Raw genomic sequence first — 16,564 nt, 5'->3', positions numbered from 1 at the left:
AAGTATTTCTGTTCCAGTTGTGTATTCAGGTAACTGGGGAAACAGCCACAGAAAAGTTGCATACATCCACTGGATCTTATTTTCTTTTATCACCTAATCCCCAAAAAGCTTCCACTCAAGTTGGTAGAACATGGAGTGACATTTTGGGCCCCCAGGGAGTAACATCAGTTTAGAGTTAGTGTTTCTGAAAAGTTTGGGTATGTCCCCTTGCCCTGGGCCTACTCATCCTGATAAAGGTCTCCTCTGCAGAAGAGGAAAAAGTGCTCTTGACTGTGTTTCAAGGACATTTCTCAAGAATATTTGGAGAGCTGGGCGCCTGGGTGGCTCAGTCGGTTGAGCGACTGCCTTCGGCTCAGGTCATGATCCTGGAGTCCCGGGATCGAGTCCCGCATCGGGCTCCCTGCTCGGCAGGGAGGCTGCTTCTCCCTCTGACCCTCCTCCCTCTCATGCTCTCTGTCTCTCATTCTCTCTCTCAAATAAATAAATAAAATCTTTAAAAAAAAAAAAAAAAAAAGAATATTTGGAGAGCTTATTAAAATTCAGATTGCTAAACCTCAGCCCAGAGTTCCTAATTCAGTAGGTCTGGGGTTGAGGCTGAGAATTTGCATTCCTAATAAGGTCCTGAGTGGTGCTGTTGCTATTGGTCTGGGATTTCACTTTGGGAATCACTGTGTTAGAGCTACTTCCAGATGCTCAGGCTAGCATTTTTGAATCGATGATTTTGGCATGTTCACCCAAATTGACAAATTATCAATTATATCACAAAATCTAATGTAATATACTTTCCTTCCTGTTCAGAACCTTTACAAACCATACCAACTCTCTACATTTTTATCAGTGATGGTTGCCAGATTCAGAGGGAAAAATATAAGATGCCCAGTTAAGTATTAATAAGTCCTATGCAATATTTGGGACATATCTATGCTAAAAAGTTATCTATTTACAATTCAAATTTAACTCAGTATCTTGTATTTTATCTGGCAACCCTACTGCCAACAGAAATTTGCAAGAACTTGTACTTCTTTTAGCATGTATATTTTTTCCTCTTGGGTCAGACTTTGTACTTGTCTCCCTAGGGCATGCAGAGATTGCTGCCTTCTCAATCTCATTTTAGATATTGAGGCAGTTGGCAAGGTGACAGGGGCAAGAAATAGATGGATTGGACGTGAGAAAATTTTTCATTCCCTCATGAAAGGTGGCTTGATTACAGGATCACCAAGCAAGGCAGGACCAGCCTCTTCAGACTGAGAAGGAAAAGCTTTTACTAGCAAGAGTAGCTCACTTTGGTTTGAATCTACCCAATTAGTCTCCTTTCTAGTTTTTTCTTCTCAATAAACATCCTAACTTTCACAAAGGAGACCATGGTGAGGCTGGGAATTTAACTTAACCACATGCGTTGTAATTCAGAAATTTACAAGATTAGACTTTCTTTCAGCGATGACAGACCTGTGTCTGCAAGAGATAAGATTATTTGAGGGCAGTTTTGGAGTACCACTGTCTGACTGGTGCCTTGAGCCAATAATTTAAAATCCTGTGTTGTCATTTCCTTTGGAGTCAGGAGCAGCCATCCACTGTACATTCTACTTGCCTTATTCCCATCATGGTGGTCTCTCCCAGCAGCTGCTTGCTCTGGTAAGCTTCATTTTAGCTGCTCATTTCAGAAAACCGTCGGTGATGATTTATGTAATCATTTTGCTCCTGTATAGCACAGACTGTGAGAATCCAATTTTCCAATAGTTGTGGGTAGCATCACTACCTTCAGATCCAGCCAGTTACTTATCTAATCCCATATTCCCATCTTTTTGACATTTTTGAGGGTCTGATTTCTACAACTACTTCAAATACCCAATACTGTGTTTATTCAAGAAACAGAAACCACACTTACCACTCTAACTAGAAAGGGATCTAAAGTAGGGAGTTCGGTGCTTAAGTAATTATCAGAAGCCTGCAGGAAGTGGTTCCTGAATGACTTACAGAATAATAAATTCTTACATGCTGGGGAAGCTTCTACTTCTGAGGCCACCACTTTACAGTACACTAAAAGTAAGAAGCTGCTGCACCCCCTCAGCTGCCTTGTGGCCCGAGGAAGCTAGAAACCAGACACCTGGAGCCATAATCCAGGAAGTAGGGAGTCACATCAAATGGGTGTGACTATAACCACTACCCCTCAAAACCAGGGAAGCTGGAGGGTGGACCGTGGAATGCTGCCAAAGGATAATCTTACACTTTTAAGTGTAAGATTATTTTCTTGTCACAGAAATAGCTAGAGATGTACAGGAAGATGGCTTCTGCCTCAGTTTTACTTTCCAGATCTCTCACAGGTCCATCTGATTTATAGAATTGAATTTGTATCCGACATCCTGGCTTCTCATGAGTTTAGAAAGAGAGAGAATGGGTGATCAAACACAGTGCTCTTAGAGATTTTGCCTTATTGGGGAAAGATACCTGTTCTTAATATGTAATCCAACACTGTATTACCTTTATTTCAGATGGGACTGTTGATCAGTAAACCAAGTAACAGATCTTCCCGTTCCCTTTTGTGGGCATATCTTACTCTTCCTTACCACTCATAATAAGTTTTTGCTAAGGTTCATTTCTAGCCAGTTATTTGTTTGCTTTTTGTGTATATTTTTCACTGGAAACCCTATGGTTTCCTATGGAGATGTCCTTATGATGAGTCCCAGGTCTATTATTTCGGTCCATGACCTTTCTTCCGAGCTTCAGTTTTGCAAGTCTTATTTGTAGACACTTAAATTCAGATATTTAAAATTCAGCCATCTCCAAAACTGAACTCTTGAATTTGCCCTTCCTAATCTCATTTCTGTTGATATATAATTTGTCTTTTAAACCTGAAGCCTCAGTTATCTTTGAGTTGCTCATCTTACTCAACTCCATAGCCATCAGAAATGAAGTTCTGCTGATTCCTTCTCACATCCTCTTGCTAGTGTACCCTTGTTTGTTTCCTGCTTCTGCTTCAAGAACATTGAACTTACTACCTTTAAAATTCATTTAGCAGTTAAACATATTAAACCATGTGTTTCTCCTCTGTGTCTTGAACATCTATTTAAATGCTGGTCTGTTTTACTTTCTCTTTATGTTGACTTCAGAGATAAGATTGTAGTAAGAATGCATTTTCTCTGTATTTTAAAATAACCATGCAATGTATATTTTTATTTCATCTAATTTGAAAAGGATAGTCTATGGGCTAACATTAGGAGCAGAAAAGGAGAGTTGTATCTTCATATTAAAGACCTGACTTCAAAAGTGGTAGAGGTGTGCGTTCAAGCCTTACCACATTCTGGTGTTGAGTGGCCTTCATTCAGCGTTGCTGTGAAATTGCTCTTGTGAAAGTAACACTCTAGAAGATAGGTATGCTTAATATCCTAAGTGTTTTGAGACAGCTGTGTTTTTTGTTTGTTTACTAAATAGTGCTAAGAATTAACTATTATAAATACATTACGGGCTACTTTTAATCAAGGACTTCATGAGCAATTCTCTGCATCTAATGTTGGAATCAATGTTGGTGCTGCAAATCTTTGCAAACATTTTATCACTATAATGAAACTGATGTGCGAGTAAGAAGATGCTTTCCTTCTGACTAATGGGCATTAGTAATAGTCCACGTACAAAGCCTCGATTTACTTCACAGGAATGAGATTCCTTTTCATCTAGTTCTTTTCCTTAGGACAGTTGTTCTGTGAAAATTAATACTAATATGACAAGGGAATTTATCAACACATTATAAAGACTCACATTACAAAGGCCAAATTTAAAATTTCGTTTCAGATACTGAAAATCAATATATCTTATCTTTTGTATAAAATAAAGACAGAGGTTCATTTCTCGATGACCCATCCCCTCTATTAAAAATATGAATTGCTCCTGGCCCTACCCTAGTCTCTAAGAGGACAAGGGCACCTCACAGCTCCCCCTGTAACAGTACATGTTGCTTTTCTGTGTCATTACCACTGTTACAGAAAAAATTAGGAAATTATAACCTAAAGCCATAAAATTTTCATTACTTTTGTTCCTGAATCCTAAATTACCATGGAAGATATGAACAATTTAAAAAGCATCCAGAGGAGACAGAGAAAAATTGCTAAAGATTCTGATGCATTGGTTCTAAAAGGAGATTGAGATTATTCAGTTGATTTATCTTTTTGTGTTACTGCTGAAGATCTGATGCAAAGAAATAAACTTAGATTATAGTAAAGAAAAGTAATTTAGACATTTGGAAGAAATTATGTGACAATTGTTTAAGAAGAAAGAAAGAATTATATTTTACCAGAATAAGTCCTTTTTTTCAAAAGTTTAAACTAAAAAAGATTTGTTCCCTTATAGCAGCAAGATTCTATCTGTAGCATTAGAAAACAGGATAGAGACGATAAAGATTAGATTTGGCCATTTTTTAAAATTGAAGTGTAGTTGACATACAACGTTATATTAGTTTCAGATATATCAACATATTGATTTGACAATTCTATACATCATCACTCAATGCTCACCATAAGTGTATTCACCATCTGTCACCATACAGTGTTATTACAGTATTATTGACTGTGTTCCCTATGCTATACTTTTCATCTCTGTGACTTATTTATTTTATAACTGGAAGGTCATACTTCTTAATTCCCTTCATCTATTTCACCCATCCTCCCACCCCTTCCCTCTGCCAACCACCAGTTTGTTCTCTGTATTTAAGACTCTGTTTGTTTTTTGTTTGTTTTACTTTTTAAATTCTACGTCTAAGTGAAATCATATGGTATTTGTCTTTCTCTGACTTGCTTCACTTAGCATAATACCTTCTAGGTTAGATTTGGCCATTTCTTAAAAGACTCACTTCCCTCTCAAATCTTAAGTGGAAAACTGTATGTGTTTGTTTTCTTGATCTTTTTGCTTCCCTTGAATGCCCTACAGGGAGGTCTGTGTTAAATGTAAAATTACCCAGACTGTCAACAGAAGGTAATGAGTAGCTACCCTCAATAATTAGTTCTTTGTGTAATTATATATTATTAAGCCTTTCTTGAGAAAATTAAAAATACTTTTAAGGTAGTAAAATTACATGCTGAATGAAATTAAGAACTTTATGAGAGAATATAAAAATAGCATATGTTTCACCATGTGAAAATATAAAATAATGAAGAATGCTAAATCATCTTCAGTTATGATCCAGAGTTGCCTGGAAGCTATTGTAGACCCTGGCCTTCTCTGTCTCCATCTGCAATGTCAATAATTATTGACTGAATGAACTGATAAATGACTGGCTGGCAAAAATACTGATAAAGTGCTGGTTTTCTTCCAAACGCATATGGAGAAAATACACTCATAATGTAATTATAATGGAGCTATAGCACCTAGTGATTGTGAATTCCAGTCTTGGGAGTGCAACAGAGAGCAGCAAAGGGATCCTCTGTTTTTCTGTTTGGGAAGCTGAAGGCTGAGAAAGGATACAATTATGGACTAGAACGCCATGATGAGTTTGGTAAACCAAATATTTATCACAAAACTCCACTACTTTAAGAGACACATTATAATGTTTGAAAGAAATCATTTATGGCCAACAAAAGTATCAATTTATAGAGTGTAGACAATTTATTCTTTAACTTGGAGAAATTTATTGCTTTATGATATATAGCTTATTGGTTTATGGTGAGCTAGTAAGAAAGTGATGGTGCTGTAGAATGCAATCGTAACTTTTGAGATTATCAGCAAGTATTTGATGCTATTTTCTGAAGCAGGGCACCGGGATATATGGATCATGAGTTTAACTTGTTGTGACACTTCATATGTTCTTCTACTTTAATTATCCTTTCATTATTTAAATGCTTCCATTTGAGACACCTAGAACGTAACACTGTTAAACTTCACAGGTCCCCCTTGTTTAGGTGCTTTAGAACCTCATATAGGTTTTAGTGCCTAGTGTTTTGATCCAAACATTCAAGTTTTAATTAATAGTATTAACATAAGCTTAGAAGAAAATTGAATGTAATAGTCTTTTCAAAATGCTTATCTGTCTCTTCCAGAAAAGTTTTTTGAAATGAAGAAAGGACAATGTAAAGATGCCCTAGAAATTTACAAACGATTTCTAACTAGAATGACGCGAGTATCTGAATTTCTCAAAGTTGCAGAGGTAAGTAATAATAAGCTGTGTGGGGAATATAATTTAAGAATATTAACTTATGTATCTGGAGTCAATAATAAGGCTTATAATCTGGCAAGACATTCTGTCCCAGACCCCCAGTGTATTAGGGTTGGAAGTGATCTCCTCCCAAGTTCTCACTCAGAACTGTACTCTACACTCCTGCATCCCAATTAGATGATCATTCTGTGTTCAAATGCAAGTTTCATGGGTACTGAGCAGATTCACAGCTTTGCAAGGTGGTTGATCCTTCCGCTCCACTTAATAGCTATTTTTGATTGTAAGGAAGGGCTTCCTTTTTACTGAAACCTGGAAAAAAAAAAAAAAAGCCCTTAGGAAAATCCATTTATTGTTCTTAGTGTGTACAAATCATAAATAGGACCTTCTTATTTTGTTAATTTTTAAAATACAATGAAAAAATGAAAGTATCATTAATTTTATGAAGTTTATAAATTGTTTCTCAAGGATGTCTGTTTTGTACTTAATCACAATAACTGTGTAACTATACAGTTGGTGTTCCTGAGATAATCCCATAAGTTGGTGTTTTCTCTTAATGAAATCCAGTTATTGATTCATACTGGTATTGGAAGTTATGACATTGTTATTACAATCCTTTGGCAGGTTGGCCAGTTGATTCTTATCTTACATTGTCAGTGAACGAATTGTTGGGCTGACTGGAATGCCATGTGCGAGAAACGTTCTGAAGCCCAACAGCAAAGCATACGAGGCCTTGGGCATGGGATGTTCGTGTCATGTTTTTGCTGTTTTTGTCATTTTGAGAATATAGCACAAGAACAAGCATTTATACACACAATTCCAAAAGCACTCTAGTCCGAACATTATCTTTCAAATTTCATTTATTTGCAGGAATAATAATTATCACGTTCAAATTAGGAGAATGATACTGCAAAATGCTGTCTCTTGACCTTTGCTCCATATAGTTTGTAATCAGAACAGAAGTCTTTTTTTATGTATAATATGGGAAACAAAGGGTAAAGAATAGTTTATAGGAATTACATATACTTTAAAGCATGTTCATGTGTATTTTTCTTGGGCTTATTGATACTGATTTGTCTTTATGAAAGGATAGAATTGCTTGAAACTTTTGCTTTGGCTGCTACATGGTTTGACTTTTTGTATTTGATAAGATTTTCCTGTGGTTTAACCCTAGTTATCAATATAATCTAGTAAAATTTGCCTGACTTTTTTCTGTGGAAAGATCAGTTATGCCTAAGCATCCAGAGCAGAAGATCCTTTCATTGTTCCATTAATTCCTCATGCATGTGCTGCCCAGTTCCCCCATCTCTTATTGCATATGTTAGATAGGTGTAAGGAGCTGGACATGTGACAGTCTGGGGTATACATTTCTCTAATCAGCACTGTAAGGCTGGATCCAAGGTCTTCATGAGAAAGGGGGTACTTATTTATTAACTCATTCTGTTTTTAGATGTAAAATTTTATTTCATGTCTCCTGATCACCTTATGTTAGCACGGGCCCATTTCAGGCTGTTGAGAAGGAAATACACAGAAATTAGATGTTATTTTGAGAGTCTAAATAACTGAATACAAATATTCTACTTTGATTTGAACACTATGACTAAGACTTTTTTAAAGAAAGATACTAATTTACAAAATTATTTTTTAATGGAATAGACAGTAACTCACAATGGGCTAACAATACCGTTTGTGTTTTCTTTAAGTAAATTACATTGTTCATAATTTAGACATTGTTTGAATACCAGTGTTGAGTGGTTTGTATTATTGGTAAATACAGAAATTTCTTAACAAATGTACAAAGCTTCTCTCTGTACCAAACAGCTCTTGTGTGGTGTACATATGTATGGACTCATATCCAGTAGCTACCCATTTTCCTGAAGAATGTGTAGAAGACTTCTAGAATGCCATTTTAAAAATACAACTATATATATTGGCTATTTGGTAAATGTTAATAAATTGTCTGCAATATTAAAAGAGACATAGGGTAGTTGAACAACTGCTATGGAAATGTTCAAATATCCCAGAGGAATTGCTTGAAGTATAGAAAACTTAGCATGTTTTGAATTCTTACGATGAAGTCTCCTAAAGCAGGCAATTGAAACTTTGTAAAATGGTTATTTTATAGTAATAGGCATTTCTGCTAAACACACTTCCCTTTTTATAGAACTAAGTTATTCTTAGTTTGCTATTCTAATATAAATACCAAGTCGTAGGAGTTACGTCTCCCAGAATATTTGCAGATAGAAAGTGATGAGATTTCTGTAATACAGTCACACCTCAGCTCAAGCCTCCAATTATATTATGGTTCAGAAGTTCAGGTTAGTGAAAATAGCAGTGTCAAGGAAGAATTCCTAAATTATGTCTTTCTGTTCAAGAAAGTTCTGTTAACTCTCTATTTAAGAGAAACACATCACCTTTTATCAAGATGATCCTAATATTAAAGATCCATAATACTTTAATTTCAAAAATACTGTCTTCATTCATATTAATATTTTTAATGGATCACCTAAAGAGATATTAAAATACGGAAATAAATGGAATGGAATGAAGTTACCTTAGTTTGTAATTTCCATAATTTATAATAGTTAAGTGAATTTAGGGAAGCAACAATAGCTTCCCTAAATTCCCTCCACTTCCAGAGTGGAGTCATTAGCAGGTAATGCCTGTACCTCTGGGAAGAATCTGCAGCCTAATTTGCTCTAGGAGGATGAGGGTCAGTGCTCTACATCAGTGGTTCTCCACACTGGGCGATTTTGTTCCCCTCTCCTCCCCAGTGTCTGGAGATATTTTTGGTTGTCACAACTGGAGGAAGGGAAAGTCTGCTGGCATCCAGTGGGTAGAGAAGATGTTGCTAATATCCTACAGCGCACAAGACAGACCCTACCAAAGAATTATCATCCTAAAACATGAATGGTGCCAAGGCTGAGAAACCCTGCTGTAGACATAGAGAAAGCCAAAGAAAGAACTTAACTAAGAGCGTTTGTCAAACAAGTGGATTTTCCGATCTCTAGTTTGCCTTGTCTTTGTAGGAGCCCAGCACTTACGCTTCAGGTATTTGCTTCTGCAGTTCCATCAAAATACACAAAGCAGTTCATTTCTCAAAGGGAGAGACTTGATGTAACCCACTTTGTTTCTTTGAGCCTAAATTTCATCATTTACATAAAATGAGAGAATTGAAGTTATGGATTTGTATTTTTCCCCAGGTTTTTATTTTGAATAATTTTTAAACCCGCAAAAGAGTTGACAGAGCAGTATAGTGAACACATATATACTCTCTTCTTTGATTCACCTTCATTTATATATTCCCATATTTGTGCTCTTTCTTGCTCTCTATTTCCCCTTTCTGCTCTTCCTCCTTCCCCTACCTCCCTTCCCCAAGCTACCAACACTAAAAATTCAATGTGCTTTTACCTAGTAATTCCATTTCTACAAATGTGTCCTACAGATGAGCAGCATTGCTTGCAATGGCAGGAGATTGGAAGTAACTTCGGTGTTCGTTAATACCTGACTTGTTAAATAAATAAATCATAGGAAAAGAAGCTGTTTAAAAAATAAGGAAACTCTGTGTGTTAATATGGATATAGGTCTGAGATATATTGTTAAATGAAAAATATAAGCTCAGTGTATATAATACATTGTTGTTGTATAATACTGTGGGAAATAAATACGTATTTACATATTTCCAGTTTCCTTGGATATACATTAAAAAACTCTGGAAGGATATGTAAGAAACAAACAAAATGGTTCTCTCTGTGGGAAGAGAGGTGGATACTACACCCTGAACAAGTTATTGAAACTAAATAAACATTCCCTGTCCCAAGGATTTACTGAGTATTTATAACAATTTAAATTTAGGCTAAACTTTTTTTTTTTTTTTTTTTTACTTTTTAGCTGCCATTAGCCATGGAGGAAACCTTTACATTTTATACTTCAATTTCTTAAGTCTTTTTTGGGGTTCTAGTAAAATTCTGTACATTTGTTATATTAAACTACATTAACAAAATTATTGTTCGATTATATTGAGTGGAAAACTACACAAAGCATATTTTCAAAGTGAGATTGACAGTTTTTTTAATACCAAGATTGAGCTGTGGTTTTAACTAATTCTGTGGGTGATCTTCTGTTAAATGCAAAGAAATTAGTAAAAAAAATCCCATTAAGTAACTTATTTTTTTTAATCCTCAGCAAGTTGGCATTGATAAAGGTGACATTCCTGACCTCACACAGGTAAGTGATTCTCTGAGTGCAAAGTGTAGTATGCATGAAATTATTACTCCATAGTTTGCCATAAAAGATCTTACCTAGGGCATAGTCTTATAAGCATTTAATGCATTTTTAATTTAGGCCAATCAATTTTCTTGGAAATTATTCTAGCTTGCATATTTTTTCTAGCTATTGAATGTATTTCTGGAGTTACTGTGAAGATTTACCTGCCCTCATAACATAGTTTCTTCTTTAAAGGCAACTGAATTTACTGTTTTGAGACCATCTTTTCATTCTTAAACTTGATTCAAAATGAAGCCTTAATTAATGTTTAAAAAGTGCTTTGTCTATGAACAGTAACTATTGATAGGCATGTAGTTGGAACACTTGAAATGTTCTTTCTGCTTGTTCTCCTAGTTTTCAACATTTCCCGGGTACGAAGGAGGGACAAGAAAGAGGAACACTCTGATATCATAGTTCTACTGCACTGATTCTTGCCTCCCCTATGAAGTAGAGGAATTTCTACTATAAAAGAGCCTTTTTTTAAAAAGTCATAGTGGTACATAAGTGATTTTTCTGGGGAGCATCTAGTAAGCAAAAACAATAGTAGTGCTTTCTTATCAATCCTTTTATCTGTCAAGAGGGTACATTGTAGGGCTCCTAAGATGTAGAATCAGGAACCATTCACATGTGCAGAATTACTGTGTGACTTTTCTCATAATTGGCAGGAACTGTTTTTATTTCATCACCTCTTTGCTATGGTAAATTTCTACCCCAAACATGTCCTTTAACTAGAGATTGTGAGATGATAAGAGAGAATATAGAGCTTCTATCTTACATACCAGTAATGAATGTATGAGTTTTCTGTCTTTATAAATAAAAAGAGTCATTATAATAGAGAAAATTGTCATAATAAAAGATGACCCACTTTTTTAATAATATCAAAATGCATATAATGATTGACTATCTTTATAATCCATTGAAATGTTTCTATATTTAAAATAATATTAACCTTAAATTTTTATTAAAAATTAGGATACCATAAAGTAATGGTCTCTGTATCTATATTATTTAAATACCAATAATTTTTCATAAATAAAAGTCATAGAATAATTCAGAATATGATGGCATTATATTTTTTGGCTTTAAAAGTTGGGAGATCACTGCTTCTAGTAGACAGAATATTAATATAAAATATTTTTGCTATTGTGAGAAGACCGTATTCTTTGATCAGGTACATACCTGAATAAGATAAATTGGTATTATTTTGGACATGGCTTAAATATTAAGTGTGCGCAAAGTACTATTAAAAATCTTTTTATTAGATACAGAGGGGCACCTGGGTGGCTCAGTGGTTAAGCGTCTGCCTTCGGCTCGGGTCATGATCCCAGGGTCCTGGGATTGAGCCCCATATCCGGCTCCCTGCTCGGTGGGAAGCCTGCTTCTCCCTCTCCCACTGCCCCTGCTTGTGTTCCCTCTCTCTCTCAAATAAATAAATTAAATCTTTTAAAAAAAACCTTTTTATTAGATATAGATTTATGAATTTGATAACACTGTAATAAAAAGTGAAGACAATCAGTGTGCTTTAATTTTAAATTATTTAATGATAATAAATATTTACATTGTAGTTTGGTAAAATAGCCTAGATAAATAATGCATTTTAACCTAAAAAAGTTAGATATTAAAATATTTTGCTCAATAAATAGCTTTTAGAAATGGTAAATCATCTTTATTTCAACTGTATAGACTGCTCTTACTGTGGAATAAAAGTAAAACTGTTATCAGAGAGGCTCCCAGTTAAGAAGAAAATAGGTCTCATTTGTCTCAGTTTGTATAGTATCTGAAAGAGACAAAGAAAAGTTTAAAGAATACTTAAAGATGTTTTTGTTTTTGGGCCCCTCGGTGGCTCAGTTGGTTAAGCGTCCGACTTGATTTCAGCTCAGGTCTTGATCTCGGGGTCGTTGAGTTCAGACCCTGCTTGTTCTTTTTTTTTTTTTTTTTTTTAAGAAAATTGTAGTCTGTCATTGAAAGAAGGACTCACATACTTGGTTTTAATTTTGAATGTTACTATAATATTCATTATAATTTATAGAATCTCCTTCTCTGAAGAAGTAGTCGAGAGACCTACTTTTTAATGGTGTATGTTGTGTTATCATAATTTGGTGAACAGAGATCCTGTCCTTAAAGAAGGTAAAATCTTGCCCAGGTATTCTGTGATATTCATTAGAATCTAATATCATACTTTACCTTTTTTTTTAAGACCTTAAGAGCCACATAAACTTCCATGTTAACATTTATTTTAAAACTACCTCCTCATACACACACAAAAATTCTCTAGTTCATTTCTCCAGTATATATTTAAATCTCAGTATAAAAGTATTGTGTGCTTTTGAAATTTCTTAATAAGTAACCAGATTGTGATTTCTGTTGGGATTGTGAGTGACAGAGCTAAACACTCTCTCTAATTCTTATTTAGAGCTCCTTCCACAGGTCTAGTGGAGGCTTCTCATTGATCTGGCAACTTACACCCACTGTGACAGTATGATCAGGTCTGAGCTGGAATGGGAGCTGCTCTAGGGTTAGTCCTTTAGACAGTGTTGGGCCACGATTAATCTGGAGATGGGTCAGAGATACCAGGTTGTGTGGACTCAGTTTAACACCTTTGAGATTAGAACCTAATCTCTGCTCTCTGTGGCCACGACAGCCACTGAATCTAGCTGTGGCAATGAACCAAAATACCCAACATGGATGAGGGTTAACGAGAAATGGAGACCAGGAGTCTGCCTAGTGACTGGGAGTAAGAATAGGCTGCTTGTAACTGAAAAGAAGATTAGAATTGCTCTTGCAGCAAGGCAGAGAAGAGGAATTTAATAAATATCATATTGGTTGGAAAATGCACAATATAAAATACCAGTGTGGTCATCCGTAGCCCTCTTTAAATAATTGTGCATATCATATCATCATGATTGCATTTAAATGATTTATGAACATCAATGAATTTTTAACAAATCATTCAAAAGTGCTGTATTGCATGAGAAGTGGAATACAATATCAAAACCAAAATGTTTCTCAGCACTTTCAAATGGTTTCTTAGATCTAATGATCAAAAATTCAAATGATCTTTTTGTTGCTTTTTTTTTCCTGTTTGGTTTAAATGATGCTTTAGAATCTAAAGCATGTGAATTGTAGATGGATGCTTACTTTTCAATCCCGGACTCACAGTCAGCTTTCCATTTGTTCCAGGAAAAGGATTTTCAAAATACCATTTCCTGTTTGGCGTGTGTGTGTGTGTGCATTCCAAATTTAAAATATCTCCATTTATGAAAAACATTTTAGGTTTTGATATTAGGAATTCTGGTTGACCTGAAAACTATGGGTAAAGAAAAGGTTTTTTAAAAAACCTGTACCACTGATGAATCAGGAACTGTGATACATTGCTGTTACCTGTTAGCTTCCATAGAATGACTCTTGATCTTTGGGTTGGTGTTTCCATCTGACTCGTCTATTGACTTGGGCATTTTTAAAAACAAGCAACTAAAGATCCTGCTAATTATAGTTTGTTCTTTAAGTTCCTTTTACAACAGCAGGGGTATTCTCAAAGTTTTGCTTGTTGGAAATTTGAGACAGTTTTTGCTTATTTGCCTACTACATGCCAAGATAGACTCAGTGCCATAGATAAGAGTTAGGAGGCAGCCAGTATTCCTACATTTGTGAACATTACTATCAAAATAGGGTTTTTTTCCCTCCAAAAACATTTGAGTAATTTATTTCTATTAGATTTCACATGCCCTGATAAGAAATATAAATGAAGTATTTTAAACTTTTAAGATGAAATGCTCCAAACTTAATTTTAGGTGCAATTTATCACAAAATAACTCCCCTTAAAGACAAAAGTCAGTTTTGTAGTCTGTGCTCGTGGTAAGATTTTTTCAACTGTTGTTATTTTTGTGACTGCTACTTTATTTTAAAATTTTCATCCTCAAATTATTAAGAAACCTTGCAAAAAGAATGAAATTGCAAACTGTCTTCCTGGTTTTTGGTTTGTTTGTTCTTTAAGATAACTAAGGAAGTTTATAGGAGAAAACACCACCTCTTTTTTTGTTATCCCTTATTGTTCTGTTTTGTAACTTTAAGTAGCATTTGTCCTTTTAAACAGTTTTAACACGGAATCACATTTTCTTTACATTGCATTTAACATTTAGAGGACCTATGTCTTGTAACCAGAGAGAGGTTCTGTGGCTTGATATATTTTTTCCTTACTATGACCCCAGTGAAAAAAAAAGAAATATGACAATTTTGAAGTTATATGTCCAGGCTTCCTAAGTTCCATTATTATGACAGTTATGGTAATTATTATTATTATGACAATTACCATGATAATTTTGAAGTTATCAGGAGTTAATTCACCTAAAAATTGTGAAGCCTTTTCTATTTTCTTGCTTTTAAGAATACAGTGCCTATTCAATTTATTAAATGAATACATCTTTATAGTATGCTATTTGTTCTATGGAGCAAAATTTTCCTTATCCCTTAAAAATTTATTTTTTTTACAACTTAAGAGTTATACTCTTAGTTGCAGTTTATTGGAATTTGTTGAGTAAGTCTATTTTCACCTGAGTTATAGTTTTAAATTCTAATTTTTATAACTTCTAAATTTATTATATCCCCCATAATCATTACTTTTTCTACTCTATAGGCCATAACTTTTTAGATAATGCTCATAGGGCTGACTCTTTCTACCCTACCTCCATCACGTTAAGCAAGTTAATATTTTTGTTCACTTGGTAATTTATATTTATAATAATCATATCATTACATATAATAATCACATAATTGTTCATGAATCTGTTAGTGAAGTGAAAAATGAAATTAAAGATCCTGAACTTTTAAAATTGAAAATTCTTAATAAATATTCTACTTGATTTTGTCATTATAGGTATAATGTAAAATGTACAGTTATATGAATTTCCTTGAATTCTGTGAACTATTTTAGCAGTTAGCATAAAGGTCTTCAAAATTAATTTCATATTAATTTGAAGGATAATTCTTAGAATTAAATGTCTCTAAATGTAGTTACATATTTCATTCATGGAATGCTATTCTTTGAATGCTTACACTGCTGTTAACGTCTAATTTAGATTAAAATTATTTAAAGATGACATTAAATTTCTAATGCTTGAGGAATAGTTGAGGTGGAATATATGTATGAACTTATTATTTCTCTTTCTAATATACAGTAAAATGCCATCGCTTTGTATTGCCTAAAATGTTAATATAAAAACAAATATTCGGGTACCTTTTAGTAAAAGAGTTGAAATATATTAAATCTTCTAACACGGTAGTTTAACATTACCACATTTGCTGAAGTATTTATTGTGTATATAAATTAAATAGCTCAATAATAGGAAAATCTTAATTGTTGTTGACTATTAAAGGTGTAGCCTTTTCTCCACCACTATCCCTTACACCTCCCAAATTTTATTTACTATAGTAGCAATTTTTCCTAACATTTCAGTCACATGTAGATAAGTGAGATTTTACTGTATTTTCAAACTTCTGTAAGTTTCTATTTGGGCACTTATGTTTTTTACTTGGATACAAATACCTATTCCTTTTTCATGCGGTCTTGTGGAAACATATGGTGGACTTGATCTGAGTTTACTGCATATAAGTAATATCATAGAAAAAGTCTATCCAATGTAATCTCTACACTGAAACCACTCTGTAGTACCATTTGTTGCACAGTGGAGTTAACTATATGTAAGATGGGCCTGTCTGAGATTCCATGGTATTTAAATATTTAAGTGCCAAAAGAACCTGGAATGAAATTATCTCACATCTGTAGTGGGGTCCACCCACAGAACTCCACCATACAAAGTTACAGTGATGTTCTAGTGTATTTACTTTGAAAGAAAGCAATGCAGACATTTATTTTTACTTTCTTATTGTAGGCTCCCAGCAGTCTTATGGAGACCCTTGAACAGCATCTAAATACATTAGAAGGAAAGAAACCCGGAAACAAGTACGCATTAGTTGTATAATTCTAAATAAGATGAAAAATGCTGCAGTTGTTCTTTATAAGAATGAGATGTATCATGGTACCGCTTTTACTCCTATAGTTTTAGGGTATGCTTTATTGTAATTCTTCTAGGTTCCCTCAAAAATCCCATCTGATTAACTTATGACAATGTGACCCCATGTATAGGCAATCTATCTGCAGGCTAA

General features: G+C 34.4%; 1 protein-coding gene across 1 annotated transcript in view; it reads left to right on the top strand.

Annotated features, from left to right (window-relative positions):
* SNAP91 (synaptosome associated protein 91) overlaps positions 1-16,564 on the top strand; it is a 143,854-nt gene that overhangs the window by 64,473 nt on the left and 62,817 nt on the right. Inside the window, exons 8-10 of the mRNA XM_034991106.1 lie at positions 6,024-6,130; positions 10,322-10,363; positions 16,291-16,361. Of these exons, the coding sequence (XP_034846997.1) occupies positions 6,024-6,130; positions 10,322-10,363; positions 16,291-16,361 (220 nt within the window). The remainder of the gene's footprint in view (positions 1-6,023; positions 6,131-10,321; positions 10,364-16,290; positions 16,362-16,564) is intronic.

The sequence above is a fragment of the Mirounga leonina genome, unplaced genomic scaffold (genome assembly GCF_011800145.1).
Source record: "Mirounga leonina isolate KUSES-001 unplaced genomic scaffold, KU_Mleo_1.0 Mir_53, whole genome shotgun sequence".
In the NCBI taxonomy this organism is placed as follows: domain Eukaryota; kingdom Metazoa; phylum Chordata; class Mammalia; order Carnivora; family Phocidae; genus Mirounga; species Mirounga leonina.
The sequence above is the reverse complement of the archived record's forward strand: the minus strand, read 5'-3'. Positions and strand labels throughout refer to the sequence as shown.